We start from the raw sequence: 15394 nt of genomic DNA, 5'->3' as shown, positions 1-15394 counted from the left end.
GTAACTTTTATTCTTTTTATCTCATTCTATTTTAGCCTTTATAGTATTTATTTTTCATGACTATTTAAATGTATTTGTATTGTTTTATGTAAAGTCTTTTTACTGTAATGTGCTTCCTGTATGGAAATATAAAGTTGCCTTACAACCTCCAGCCTGTCAGTCAGTCACCAGGGCATAGAGAACCCTGTTCTGTCTGTCTGTCTCAGAGGAAGTTTAACCGCACCGCGACCCCTTTCCTCTCACCATTATATTATGTTGTTGTGTGGAGTTTTGAAAAGTGTAACTACACTGGCGACCACTTTATCGACATTGACATGACTCCCCGTGACTTCAACAAAGAGTCGTATTTTCGTCCGTCTGAACCTCAACTCTGCAGACTTGTGTATTGACGCTGAGCCCCGATCTCTGTCAACACGCAGAGAGGACGGACAAGGTTGCGCTTACGCACTTTCAGGTACAGACATTTGGCACCGTTTGATACCCAAATCGGTCTTCCGTATTACCGCCGTAATTTGGTCGGTACCATAAAAAGTTCAGGATACGGTACCCAACACTAAACCTGATAAACAATCATTGATATTGTTTGTTTGTTCTTACATTTCTTCATTAAAACAGAATTAGATAAAAATATGAAACCATGTGATTCATGAAATATAAACAGAACTGATTTGATTTCTCAGCAACTCGTTTAACTTTTTGTGTATTTGTCTAGGGACAAGTATGTAGCATGAACCAATGTCACACTCCACAACATTAATGGCTGAAAATCTCGTCCTTAATGTGGAAACCTCACCTGCTCCTCCATCAGTGAATCCAGAAACATGCAGTGGGTATCCGTAAGATTCTGGGTCAATGGAGAACGAGGAGTAACGAGCGGACGCTTTGTTTCCTTCAAAGTCCTCCATGTCGACCAGCAGCTCGTACTTTTTCGTGTTAGTCAGGTAGAAGAGAGACTTGAGACCTGAAAACAAACAAACATTTAGGAACAGTTTGATGAAGTCATGACTGTTAGTTTGGTTTCATTCCTCACCGAGCCAGTACTCTCCAGCAGGGTCACCAAAGCCGGTCTTGTATTGATCCCAGCCCCTGTAGAAGTTCACCGTGCCGTCCATCCTCCTCTGGAACACCTGGGGGGGACGGGATGGGGGGTTAACTAGATAAACACACAAGATATCTGACAGATCATGTTTCCAGACAACAAGGATTTACTGGAATGTGATTTATTGTGAAGGAACTACAGGAAGTGTTGACTTCAGTTAAAATACTCACCGTCCACCGTCCTCCTTCTGAATCCATGTCACAGTACACCTACACACACACACACACACACACACACACACACACACACACACACACACACACACAGGTATTAGTTAATGTGATCCTTTAACTACAACTGTATCCAAATGTACTTATATCAGTTCTACTACTTCCCCTGCCCAATACTGGACCAATTTCAAAGATTGTTGTTCCCAACAGTCACTTAGACGCAAAAACATAGGAAAATATGGTCCAGGTTGGAAAAATGTTACCCTTCAAGGGGTTCGGTGTTTTAACCCAAGGCACTAACTTTTTTCTAATTTCAACTAGCCGTTTTGGTGTCTAAACTAAAAGTTGTTACCAGAGTCCCACCCCTTCACCAAACTAGCTGATATGGCATTAGTATCCAAACACCTGTTCTGTTGCCGTCCATTACCCAAACTAAATTAGTCACATAACAGTAACATTGCTGCATGATGTTGTCACATTCAGTCATTAAGTTGGAGAGCTAGCAAACTGTCTTCCTGCAGCCTGAACAGGTAAGTGATCAATATCCCTCTGAAAACCCATTAGGTACCGACCTGAAACAAAGTTGTTTTTCTAGAAAGTACTGATTACAATGCACTGCAAACTGGATGTTGGATTACAACATGGATTTATAGCTATTTTAGAATTTTTTTTAAACAAATCACTTGGTAGCAGGGGGGCCCCGTGATGAAGCTCTGACCCCACTGTGCTGAGAGTCTAGCTCCGCCCCTGTTGTTAGTCCTTTTCAGTTCAGTACTTAAACAACAAACTTTTTCGAGGTCATTTCTTAATGTAAACATTAACCTGGTGCATTATAAAAAAAAATAGGTGAGGGTTGCTTCTTGCTTTCACAATTTACAGCAGAAGTTCTCTGAGAATCTCTTTTATATCAAAGATAAACTGGTATTGTGACCGAAATTTCCCTAAACTGACTCATATCAAATCAGAAATGTAATTGAATCAGGAATCAGAATTGTGAAATCATAAGTGATACCAAGCCCTGATATGAAGGTCAACCTGCGTCCCAGAGAGGATGAAGTGTACCTGGACAGCAGGCGTGGCTCCGATGGGATAGATGGTGTACACTCCACTGGGTCGGCTGTTGTCATTATTATAAATGTCACTGCAGTCCAACGGCAGAACGAGCTGCTGGCAGCTGGTCAACAGAGGAGCCAGCAGGAGGAGGACGACTGAAACCAGCTGGAACAGAAGAGATGTTGTCATTTAGTTTATTCAGTTGGTATCGCTCTTATTTGGTGTTGGTATTGCATCCCTGTCCAAAATTTGGGGCCACATATTATTAAAATTTGTTTGCCAAACTATCAGATATATAAAGTTGTAAACTTACCTTCATGGTCAGATTTCAGCAGAAGCGATCTGATGAAGATCCTGATGTCAGTGTGTCTCGACACTCTGATGTCTCTGGTGTCTCTCTGCACTTATTTATACTGTTAAGATTAATAATTTACTGAGCAGCTGCTGTTTCACACTGATAAAACATGTCCTTGAGTGTGTGTGTCTGCCATTGGCTTACACAATGTTGGCACCCAAATCTGACACGCCAGCACTTTTTTGGGACTCGCCTCCATTAAAGGACCAAAGAGACAACTTTGTACTTTGGAGTAAAGCAGGTGTCTTCAACGTTTTTTAAACCAAGGACCCCTTAATTAACTGAAACAGAGACAGGGCAGGGACCCCTACTACATATATTGTATATAAGGAAGATGCATATTAAACTGGGCGTACAATAACGTGGTTAGCACTTCTGCCTCACAGCAACAAGGTTCTGGGTTCGAACCCAGGTCGTCCCAGGCCTTTCTGTGTGGAGTTTGCATCTTCTCCCCGTGCTTGCATGGGTTTCCTCCGGGTGCTCCGGTTTCTTCCCACCATAAAGACATGCATGCTAGGTAATTAGGACTACAGTTGAAAATTAGCCGACTGGCTAACACTAGCGCATTTACAAAAATGTTGAGTAATGTGCATTGTCCTAATCAAATAAATCAAATAAAAAAATTTAAATAATAATTGTATTGCATGATTTGTTAAAACATACATGTGGCACAGTGAATCCTCAGGATGAACTGTATCTGTGGATGGCTACCTTAGTGACTACCTTACCTATCATCAATGGGGATTTATATTTGCTAATTATACAGTATGTTCGAATAATTTGGAGGTCCCGTTGCAATGATTCTGAGGACCCCCTAGTGGTCCCAGACCCCCTGTTAAAGATCTCTGGAGTAAAGACTTGGTTTTGTGCAGTAGGCGATATGAGGGCGGGTACTGTCCCCCTTGTTAGCAAAACAACAAAAATGCATGACCCTTCTTAATGTTTAAAGAATGAAAAAACAGCATTTAAAGTGTGATCACAAACATAATTATTATTATTATTAAAGGTTTATTTAGATAGAGACAGATACAAAAAACATAGATAAGCTTCAACAGTCATCTGATATATGTATCATAGTGTTTTTAGCCGAAGCTAATTCACGACACTTGTCCCCAGTAGGGCTTTTGGTTAAAAATAAAAATACAGATTTACATTATTAAAAATTAGACAAAGATGAAATAAAATGAAATAAAAAAAGAAAGGAAGTATACAGAGAAAGCACAGTGTAAAAACTAAATATGAGAGCAAGATTGTCCCAGATTTAGCCACAATTTGGTATTTTTTGTTGAGGGTGGCTAATGTTGGGATACATTTCAAGTGATCTGGCAGAGTTCGATATTTGTGCCCCTTTTACTGAAAAGGCAGTTTGGGCAAATTATGTTCTATGGAAAGGGATGCTACAATTGCCTTTTAACGCTGCTCGGGTGGTGGATCTGGTACCACTTTGCTGTCTTGTTATTGTTTTGCAAAGGGTTGGGGGAGCAGCATTATTTAGGCATTTGAAGACCAATTTAACAAAATGCAGGGAGATAAAATTAGCAAAATTTAAAATCTTATGTTTGCTTAGAATTTGGCAGTGATGATACTTTATTCTCTTCTTGTCCAGGACTTTCAAGGTTTGGTTATAATGACGCTCTATGGTCTGAACTGATGTCTGGTGAGCTTGGGACCATGTGGTCAAGCCATATGATATGTGTAGAAGAATCATAGAATTTAAAAAAAAGAAAAGCACAGTCAAGAGTCAGGCAGTTTCTTATCATCATAAAACAGCCCAAGTTAGCCTTAATTAATTTCCTTTGGGATTAATAAAGTATCTCTATCTATAATGGTTTCACAGATTTTCTTGATATGACTTTTGAAATTCAACTGATTATATAATATATAATTATAATTATTCCCAGATACTTCACTTCAGGGACTTGTTCAATAAGTTCCCCATTAATTTGTACATTCAAGAGTTGTGTTAGAGGTAGTTTTTTAATGGAAAAGCAGACAGAGTTTGTTTTTTAGTATATAAAGTTAAACAAGATGAGGCCAGCCAAGATGATATTTTGTCTAAGTTGGCATTTAGTATGTCAGCCACAGAAGTACAGGTATTACCAGATGCATACACCACTGTGTCATCTGCATACATCTGTAGACCTGGTTAAGGTTAGCATTAGATTTATATTAATCATGTACAGTAGCTGCTACAGTTCAGGTCAGGGGGAGGGAGTGACTGATAAAAAATAACATGTCTGCGTGTGTGTAGTCTCATGGCCACAGCGAGCAGCTGCTGCTCCACACAGGTGTGTGTGTGTGTGTGTGTGTGTGTGTGTGTGAGTCTGTGTATGTGTGTGTGTGTACAGTAGTTAGTTATTACCATGTTTAGCCTAACGTAGCCTCACTGTATTCCGGACACTTTCAACGCAGTCAGCACAGTAAAAGTACCATAAGATATTAATGCTGTGTTCCGGACAGCTGGGAATTTCACGCCGGACAAAATGCCTCTGTAAATGTGTATATCCCTTCATAATAAATTCATAAATATTCTATGAGGCCTTCTTTTTTCCCCCAACTATTTTTAAAACACAGTGAACAAAGTGAGCACAGCAGAGTGGAACTGATATGTCACTTCCCCTCGAATCCCCCACCCACCCGCAAATCAACCCAGTACAGGCCCAAAATGGGGACAGACAACACAGACCTATGCACACTGACAAACACACACCAGTAGGGTCACACAACAACCAAAAGATAAAAGTAAAAAAGATAGACAAATTAAAAGAGAGAGAGAGGAGAGAAAACAAAAAAGGGGAGGGGGGGGGGGGGGGGCAGCTGGTCGAAAAGGAGCTCAGTCCTCCAAGTCAGGAAGTACGCTGAGGGCGTCAACGAGCTCTAGGAAAGGGTTCCATGTCACTAGGAATGTCGAGAAGATCTAAGCTTTTACAGCTTCAGATTGTCGAGCACCTCCTTAATCCAACGGTCGTGTGTAGGGGGTCAGGAAAGCTTCCAGTTGAGCAGGATCAATGTCCGAGCTAGCAGAGTTGTAAACGCGAGGGCCCGCCTCAGTGCAACAGGGAGGTCAGCGTCAGGGGAAATGCCAAAAATGGCAGACAAAGGGTTAGGGGGAATAATGTGCCCGTAGTTATGGTATCAAAAATGTTCAACCAAAAAGTTGTTAATTTGGGGCAAGACCAGAACATATGAGTATGGTTGGCTGGGGGACTGGTTACACCTGTTATAAGCGTCCGGGACAGCGGAGTATATTTTAGACAATTTTGCATTTGTATGGTGAACTTTATGAAGGACCTTGCATTGGATTAGGCCATGATGAGCACATATGGAGGAAGAATGGACCATAGCCTTAAAAAGGTTTCTGTCATTTTGATAGTGGGTTATCATGCTTTGAACCAGTACTTGCTATCTTAAGTCTTTCCCTTCTGTCTGTCGTCCTAGCTGAAGCCCCCCCCCCCCCCCCTCGTCATTTTCTAAATGGTCATAGGCGCACTTTGGAAATTTGCGTTGATTTCTCCTGAACAATGGCGATTTCTCCTAAACGGTGGGCGAATGAGGCCCAATTAGGATATCTATTAAAGAACCAACTGAAATGTGAATACAGAATGAGAAGAAACACACTTATAGTGTGTAGAGCTGCAATGATTAAACAATTAATCTGTTTGATTAATTTAAAAATAGTGAAACTTCTTTGATGTCAGCTTGTTAAATGTGAATATTTTCTACAACTAATCCATTCATCTAGAAAATAATCCACACATTATTCACCGTGAAGATAACCATAAGTCTCAGCGTAACTAGTGTGTGAATGTTTAAAGGATGTAAAAACAGCATTTAAAGTGTGATCACAAACATAAATGATGGTTAAGGTTAGCATTAGATTTATATTAATCATGTAGCTGCTATAGTTCAGGTCAGGTCGGGGGGGAGGGAGTGACTGATAAAAAATAACATGTCTGTGTGTGTGTAGTCTCATGTACACAGCACTGAGCAGCTGCTGCTTCACACGGGTAAAAACAGTGTGTGTGTGTGTGTGTGTGTGTGTGTGTGTGTTTGTGTGTGTGTGTGTGTGTGTGTGTGTGTGTGTGTGTGTGTGTGTGTGTGTGTGTGTCTGTGTGTGTATTTGTGTGTGCATGTGTATTTGTGTGTGTGTGTGTGTGAGTCTGTGTGTGTGTGTAACTGATAAAACTATACATGGGTGGAAACATGTCCTTGAGTGTGTGTGTGTGTGTGTGTGTGTGTGTGTCTGCCATTGGCTTACACAACGTTGGCACCCAAATCTGACACGCCAGCACACAGGCCAAGCAATCGGCCCGCTCCAAACAGGAACATTTTCAACAGCCACTGTACTAGTTTTCATAATGACGAGTATTTTCAGCAATATTTTAATGATTTAATAAAGTTAATTTCATTTTTTCTCACTGTTTTTGTTATTTCTACCCCAAACTCCATTATAAATCTCACTGTTTCTCTGGGCTTGTTTCTTTGGTGAAGCAATATAAACTGTTAAGAGTTAAGAGGTTGATTCAAATAAATAAGAAAACCCTCTTCTATTGGGAAACAAATATAAAAAATTGACTTTTTTGACACTTTTTTTTATACACTTTTTTTTCGGTCATCTTCATCATCTTAGTGTGAGGCCTCTAAAATAATCAGAGGCCGACTCTTTTCTGTTGGTCTACGTGGGTGTCACATAACAGTCGAATTTCTTAGACAGACAGACACACAGACAGACAGACAGACAGACAGACTCACTTCAACTGGACTGAAGGCAGAGTTAGTTAAATTTTACAGAAAGTGAGAAATCAATAAATCAAAGTTTTAAAATGAAAGAATTCTCCTCTTCAGGTATCTCTCAGGTAAATGTTCATGTTGTCAGACAGAGTGGATCTTAAATGGTCTTAAAGCAGCAGAAAACTATCTTTAAAATGCCCACAAGGGGGCGCCACGGTCTCACAGTTCCCACTAGTTTCTACCTCTGAGACTCGGTGGTTGGTGCAGACATAAACAAACAAACATGTTGAACAGGATTATGACATACACAATAAATACAGAAACAAACATAACATAATAAAAAAGAGGCTTTCTGTCTGATCCTGTCTGACTGTTCCTAGTTAAACTGGCACTTTATTTTTCTATTTTAAATCTTAGAAACTAAAAAATAAAGGTGTTTGGTCCTGGCCCTAAGGGGCTCAGGGGGGGCACTCACTGGGAGGATTTTTTTTGTTTTCTCCATGGTTTATTTAGACTTTTACAGTGAGATGTATAATGGAGTTTGGGGTATAAATAACAACAACAGTGAGAAAAAATGAAATTAACTGTATTAAATCATTAAAATATTGCTGAAAATATCAGTCATTATGAAAACTAGTACAGTGGCCCTTGAAGATGTTCCTGTTTGGAGCGGGCCGATTGCTTGGCCTGTGGTGTTGCTGCGTGTAGCTTTCTCCAGAACCATGGTACCCCAAAATGACTTTGGTAAGTACAACGTTGTCTCTTTGGTCCTTTAATGGAGGCGAGTCCCCAAAAAGTGCTGGCGTGTCAGATTTGGGTGCCAACATTGTGTAAGCCAATGACAGACACACACACTCAAGGACATGTTTCCACCCATGTATAGTTTTATCGGTTGCACACACACACACACACACACACACACACACACACACACACACACACACACACACACACACACACACACACACACTGTTCTTACCCATGTGAAGCAGCAGCTGCTCAGTGCTGTGTACATGAGACTACACACACACAGACGTGTTATTTTTTATCAGTCACCCCCCCCCCCCCCCGACCTGACCTGAACTATAGCAGCTACATGATTAATATAAATCTAATGCTAACCTTAACCATCATTTATGTTTGTGATCACACTTTAAATGCTGTTTTTACATCCTTTAAACATTCACACACTAGTTACGCTGAGACTTATGGTTATCTTCACGGTGAATAATGTGTGGATTATTTTCTAGATGAATGGATTAGTTGTAGAAAATATTCACATTTAACAAGATGACATCAAAGAAGTTTCACTGTTTTTAAATTAATCAAACAGATTGTGTGTGTGTGTGTGTGTGTGTGTGTGTGTGTGTGTGTGTGTGTGTGTCTCTCTCTCTCTCTCTCTCTCTCTCTCTCTCTCTCTCTCTCTCTCTCTCTCTTTCTCACACACACACACACACACACACAGACATCCGTGTTGTGTTTCATCATTTTGTACTTTATTGAGGAGAGTTGCATTTATTTATCTTAGTTAATTTAAGTTTAAACTTTGTGAAATATGCTTGGAACTATATATTTTAATGTCATGATCACATTTGTCTGACTGTTTGATTAGCTGGTTAAACCAGATATACTAAAGTCTCAGGACTACGTGACAAAGGGACTCTTGATGAAGTGGAGATTACTAAGATAAGAGCTGTTTGTTTGACCTCAGAGAATTAACAACATATCTCATAAAACAATCACAGTAGTTGCCAGATTTCCTCATACCTGAAAGTAAATCAGGTGTATTATCTGTCTAACGTGACCTGCAGTAACTGTTGTCCAATATGACAAAGTGCTGAGCTGTGAAAGTAAAAGACATGAAGAATAAGAGTTATATAAAACTAAAATTAGACTAGAATACAAAGGTAGAAAAGTATACCAAAGTAAATGGAGACAGAAGGTAAAATAACAGTTATCAACCCCCTGGGGCCGACGATGTCGTACATGACAGCACACTACACGTTCTGTCATATTTAATAGAGTGTAGAGACTTTTTGGGTGTAGAAGCAGAGAGATGCACCATTTCAACTATATCTTTTGTGCAATAATAGGCCTTCCAGAAGCTTTTAAATCCAGCCCGGAACTACAGTTTATAAATCCCTAATTATAAATTGAATATGAATTTATTAATTTTATTTATATTTGGGGCTCTGAACCACAAACATGCCATGTCACGTCAACAACCCATTAACATCGTAATGTTATATATATTTATATATATATATATTTGATATGTATATACATATATATGTAGTCCACCCAGTGCTGATAATAATAATAATAATAATAATAATAATAATAATAATAATAATAATAATAATAATAATAATAACCAAAGCAACCCTCATAGCAAAAATAAAAATAAAAAAAATAACCATTGACCTTTACTTGAGCCACGGGTGTTTTGTACATGGCTTGTAACCATGAAACAAATTCATCATAAAAACCGAAAGCTTTAGCTGTATCTAAAATAAAGGGCTAAAGGACCCTATCAAAAGCTTTCTCTGCATATATTGTTATCATTAGCAAATCTTTTTTGTTTTTTGGCAGTGATCCATTATATTTAGAGTACGCCTTATATTATCAGCTAAGTATCTATCCGTATTTAATAATGATACTGGTCTGTATGATGCACAGTCTGTTATATCCCTGCCGTCTTTGGGAAAGACTGTGATTACTAATGCATTCCAAGTTCTTTCTTTCTTTCATTTATTATACAGGAAAGTTAAAAGTAACATATAAGTTACAATATAAACGGGCCTGACTCCGTTTAAAAACTGGTTTCCAGCAGATTCCAGTTTTGCAGAAACATAAAATATTGGACACAACTTACAATACATAAGGACAGAAACATTTGTACAGGACATCTGCATGGACTAGACAGATACAGACAGCTAAAACAACAATACAGTTTCGGCACATGAGGACAAAAACATTGGTACAGGACATTTAGCATGGGCTAGACAGATACAGACCAACTGAAAACAACAATATAAACAGTGCAAACAAGACTTGGACAATACATGAACAATCAATGTGTGCAAGTGTAACTGTTGAGAACAGTTTGTGTGCCTTTTTGAAAAAAGTGATGGATGGTAGTGCTCTGATGTGATGGGGCATGTCATTCCAAATTTTGGTGTATGTATGAAAAAATGATTTCTGACCAGAATTGTTTTTGTATGGGGGGGACTGGAATGAACTCACTGCCTGTGAGACTGACCTAGTAAGGCGTACTGGTGTCATATTGTGTGTTGGGAGAAGTGCAGCAAGTGCTGGTGAAGTGCCATTTTGAATCTGAAAATAAAATGCAATAGGGTGGCTGTTTATGTAGTTCTGGTAAGTCAGAGCGTTTGAGCGTGTGAGTGCAATGCAGTGGTGAGACCACTTTGGAAGATGACTGTGGATCTTGAGAGCTTGATTGTATAGTCGTGCTGTTGGTTCAGTAATTTCCTTAGTGGTAAGAGACCAGATAGGAAGACAGTAGGACATTGTAGAAAACACAATTGCATGTAAGTAAGTTTCAGAATCAGAAAAGGAAAGATATGATCTAATCTTGTTATACACATAGAGTTTCTGATTCAGCTTTTTTGTTAGGTTAGAAATGTGTTCCCGGTATGTAAGGTGTGAGTCAAGTAGCACACCAAGATATTTGTAAGTCTTTGTGACGACAAGATCTTGGTTTGCAAAGGTAGGTTTGCAACCTTTAGTTGGAGCCCATTGTCCTGAATCTAATGCAAAGTTCAAAACTGTGCAAAATTGGTGTCACAGCCTCACTAAATTCTTGGTAGAATTCATTTGTAAATCCATCCTCACTGGGGCTTTTAGTTTTTTTTTTTTTTTTTTTATTTGTTTGGTTATTTCTCAATTGAGATTGTCCTTATAAGAGAAACATTCTGCTGTGGGGAGACTTGTTTTAATTTCAGTTCATCAAGATATTTTTTGGTTTTTGATATTTCCATTTGGGCTGTTTCCTTCTTATATAAATTCTCATGAAATTTTACAAATGTCTCTGCTATGTCTTCTTTTTTTTGGTGTTCTATTAGTTTCGTCTTTTAGTGTAGTGATGTAGGACTTGCACATTTGCTTCTTGAGTTTATGTGCTAGAACTTTAGTAGAGCTTGCTCCTCCATCATACTGCTTTTGTTTTGTACCTAAATATAAGTCTTCTCTCTATTTCCTCTGACAGCATTTTATCTAGTTCCAATCTTTTATATTTTAATTGTTTTGTTATGTCATTTGTAGGATTAAGTTTGTGCTTTGTCTCCAACTGTTTTATTGGTATCAACCTTGCTCCTGCTGTCTTTTCTTTGCGGACGCATATGCTATTATTTCTACTCTTACAACCGCTTTTACTCCTTCCCATATTGTGATCTCATTTACTTCTCCTGTATCGTTTAACTCCATGTAGTCATTAAAAAGCCTTTATTAATTTTATCTTTAAAGTGTGGGTCTTGTAGGAGGGAGTTATTCATTCTCCACAAGTGCTTTCCTTTTCTTGAGTTTAGTCTTATTGTTAGCGTAACAGTTGCATGATCCAATAAAGTTATTGATCCAATAGCACACTGACTAATAACTGACATATTTGTTTTAAACATAAAGAAATAATCCAGTCTATTATATGTAGAGTATCTGCCCGAGTAGTATGTAAAACCCTTAGTTGTTATGACCGTGGTTCTGACCCAGAACACAGAGAAACCACACACTGACACAAAGTAACAATTTCAAATGTTTTAATGAAAGTCTGTGAGCACGAGGAATACAGGTCTAGGACAAAACTAGGAACGAACAAAAGTTTTAACTCAGAGCCAAGTTACCACATTGGTAGATGAAACGATCTGGCGCCGATGGAGAGATCCGCCTGGGTGTAAGTATTGCAGGGGTGATTAGTGGAACAGGCAACAGCTGTGCAGGTAGGAAGGTTCGAACGGCCATGCCACTTGACCTACTTCCCGGCAGAGTCAGCAACACCACACACAGACACACAAGGGAAAAGCAGAGAGAACACACACAGGATGGGGAAAAAACAGCTGCCCACAGCTGCCCCCATAACATTTCAATCAGGAGAGACTTCGTTGCAGATATGCAAACATGTATTAGTAAGATATCACAAAGTAATTACAAACATAACTTTGGAGATTAGACTCCATTGTACACGGGGTATATATACAATTCTAAGGTTTAGGAAAACCAAAACATATCCCCCAATGGAATCTAGAAACTGGTGGTGGTGAGAAAAATCCGTATAGGCAAAACGAGCGGTCAGCCGGGAGAAGATGGAGAACACCGTGCCGAATATGGCTGGAGGTAGAAGGGGGGGAGGCGGGTCGCACTCTTGTCTGAAAATACAACTGACATAAGCAGGAGAGAGAGAACAGATTTAAAACATGGTAGTCATGCTGTGATTGGCTTGAACATACGTGCCCGATTCTGATTGGTATACAGAAACGTAACACCCACCTACCATCTGATCAGTTAAAGAGAAGAGAGATAATGTAATTGAAGTCTCCCTGACAGAATTTACGCTGAGCTACATTATATAATAATACATATAATTAGTTGTTGGATGGAATGTTCTCCATGCATCTGTCTCTATACATATTTTTCTTAATATATTGGCTGTTTTTTCTGCCCTATGCGTTCCGCCTGTAGAGTCCATGTTAGGTTTAAGGACCAAATTAAAATCTCCAATAACAATTATTCCTTTCCCTTGTGTCATTATCACTTCCATCATTGTGGTCATAAATTCAGGTGTTTCATCTGGTGGATAATATACATTCATAAACAATACTTTGATAGTCTCTACTTTTCCATCCACTAGCACATATCTCCCTTCTTTATCTTGTATGCATTTATTCTTCTCAAAAGGTATATGGGAACTTATGATTGTAGCAACCCCTCTTCTTGCTGAGTTATATGATAATAAGAATACTTGTGCATTTGTTATTTTACTTAGTTTTTTATGCTCTTATTGTGTCAAGTGGGTTTCTTGGATGAACATTATGTCTCCCTTTTTCTTTCTTCAAATATCTAAGGATTTTGTTTTCTCTTGATATAATTATATATATATATATATATATATATATATATATATATATATATATATATATATATATATATATATATAATAATTAACATTTAGGGAGATAATATTCCAATCACTCATCTAGTCTTCATATTATGTTGTCTTGAACACATGCATGGTCTTTCAGATCTATTTGTTCTGTACACACATAGACATAGATGAATGGATTAGTAATAAATATTCACATTTAACAAGCTGACATCAAAGAAGTTCACTGTTTTTAAAATAATCTAACTGATTAATTGATGAATCATTGCAGCTCTACACACTGTGTGTAAGTGTGGTTCTCATTAGTTATAGACATTTTGCTTCTTGCATCTTACTGTTTCCACACACGCACACACACACACACACACACACAGACACACAAACACACAAAACCACACACACACACACACACACACACACACACACACACACACACACACACATACACACACACCTAGGCCTAGTTTAATATGCATTTTCCTTGTATACAATATATGTAGTAGGGGGTCCCTGCTCCGTCTCTGTTTCAGTTAAGGGGTCCTTGGTTTAAAAAACGTTGAAGACCCCTGCTTTACTCCAAAGTACAAAGTTGTCTCTTTGGTCCTTTAATGGAGGCGAGTCCCCAAAAAGTGCTGGCATGTCAGATTTGGGTGCCAACCTTGTGTAAGCCAATGGCAGAGACACACACACACACACACACACACACACACACACTCAAGGACATGTTTCCACCCATTTACAGTTTTATCAGTGTGAAACAGCAGCTGGTCATTATCAGTAACTTATTAATCTTAACAGTATAAATAAGTGCAGAGAGACACCAGAGACATCAGAGTGTCGAGACACACTGACATCAGGATCTTCATCAGATCACTTCTGCTGAAATCTGACCATGAAGGTAAGTTTACAACTTTATATATCTGATAGTTTGGCAAACAAATTTTAATCACTTGTGGTCCCAGCTTGATTTACAGAGTATTCTAGCTGTGCATATGTTTGATACCAACTGAATAAACTAAATTAAAACATCTCTTCTGTTCCAGCTGGTTTCAGTCCTCCTCCTCCTGCTGGCTCCTCTGTTGATCAGCTGCTTCCCGCTCATCCTGCCATTGGACTGCGGTGACATTTATAACAATGACAACAGCCGACCCAGTGGAGTGTACACCATCTATCCCATCGGAGCCACGTCTGCTGTCCAGGTACACTTCATCCTCTCTGGGACGCAGGTTGAACTTCGGATCAGGGCTTGGTATTGCTTATGATTTCACAATTAAATTTTTTTTTTCGAATTTTGATTTACAAGGTCCTGACAGTCAGTTTAGGGACATTTTGGTCACAATACCAGTTTATCTTTCATATAAAAGAGATTCTCAAAGAACTTCTGCTGTAAATTGTGAAAGCAAGAAGCAACCCTCACCTATTTTTTTTTATAATGCACCAGGTTAATGTTTACATTAGGAAATGACCTAAGGAAGCACCAAAGACAACGCGGAGAGCAACAGCGTTGGTGCTGAACAGGCCAATAGTTACTGCTGAATAAATAAATATAGGCTATGTTATCTCCTATGTGTTAATTCTGGTTGGGCGGGTGAAGTAGTAGAACTAATTTAAGTACATTTGGATACAATTTTAGTTAAAGGATCACATTAACTAATACCTGTGTGTGTGTGTAGGTGTACTGTGACATGGATTCAGAAGGAGGACGGTGGACGGTGAGTATTTTAAAGATGCAGTAGGTAAGCCTTATAAAACTAACGCTGTCATATTTGCTGAAACTGACCCTATGTTCGAGTAGAACTACATGAAGTAGGTATTTTTTTAAAATCCGGCTCCTCTGGCACCACCTACAGCCTGTACTGCAAGATGCAAAAATC

General features: G+C 38.9%; 3 protein-coding genes across 7 annotated transcripts in view; 2 read left to right on the top strand and 1 right to left on the bottom strand.

Moving 5' to 3' along the window:
• The window catches only part of LOC116059250 (microfibril-associated glycoprotein 4-like), a 114782-nt gene that overhangs the window by 28427 nt on the left and 70961 nt on the right, over positions 1-15394 (bottom strand). For 2 of the 3 annotated variants that reach the window (XM_035997623.1, XM_031312221.2), the window contains exons 1-5: positions 2636-2729; positions 2332-2487; positions 1270-1308; positions 1031-1127; positions 794-961 (exon numbers count right to left, since the gene is read on the bottom strand). In XM_035997623.1, the coding sequence (XP_035853516.1) occupies positions 794-961; positions 1031-1127; positions 1270-1308; positions 2332-2487; positions 2636-2641 (466 nt within the window). In that variant the 5' untranslated portion in view covers positions 2642-2729. Of the gene's footprint in view, positions 1-793; positions 962-1030; positions 1128-1269; positions 1309-2331; positions 2488-2635; positions 2730-15394 lie in introns of those variants that run through there. The other variant, XM_031312223.2, reaches the window with a different exon arrangement.
• LOC116059246 (microfibril-associated glycoprotein 4-like) overlaps positions 1-15394 on the top strand; it is a 118274-nt gene that overhangs the window by 62346 nt on the left and 40534 nt on the right. The gene's annotated exons all lie outside the window — the stretch shown is intronic.
• Positions 1-15394, top strand: part of LOC116059247 (microfibril-associated glycoprotein 4-like) — a 181905-nt gene that overhangs the window by 148675 nt on the left and 17836 nt on the right. Inside the window, exons 1-3 of one of the 3 annotated variants that reach the window (XM_031312219.2) lie at positions 14325-14418; positions 14564-14719; positions 15194-15232. The exons of 1 other annotated variant lie outside the window; for it this stretch is intronic. In XM_031312219.2, coding sequence (XP_031168079.1) covers positions 14413-14418; positions 14564-14719; positions 15194-15232 — 201 coding nt within the window. In that variant the 5' untranslated portion in view covers positions 14325-14412. Of the gene's footprint in view, positions 1-14324; positions 14419-14563; positions 14720-15193; positions 15233-15394 lie in introns of those variants that run through there. One more of the 3 variants, XM_031312216.2, reaches the window with a different exon arrangement.

Source organism: Sander lucioperca, chromosome 22 (assembly GCF_008315115.2).
Source record: "Sander lucioperca isolate FBNREF2018 chromosome 22, SLUC_FBN_1.2, whole genome shotgun sequence".
Taxonomy (NCBI): domain Eukaryota; kingdom Metazoa; phylum Chordata; class Actinopteri; order Perciformes; family Percidae; genus Sander; species Sander lucioperca.
Note: the sequence above shows the minus strand (reverse complement) of the source record. Positions and strands in the feature narration are given on the sequence as shown.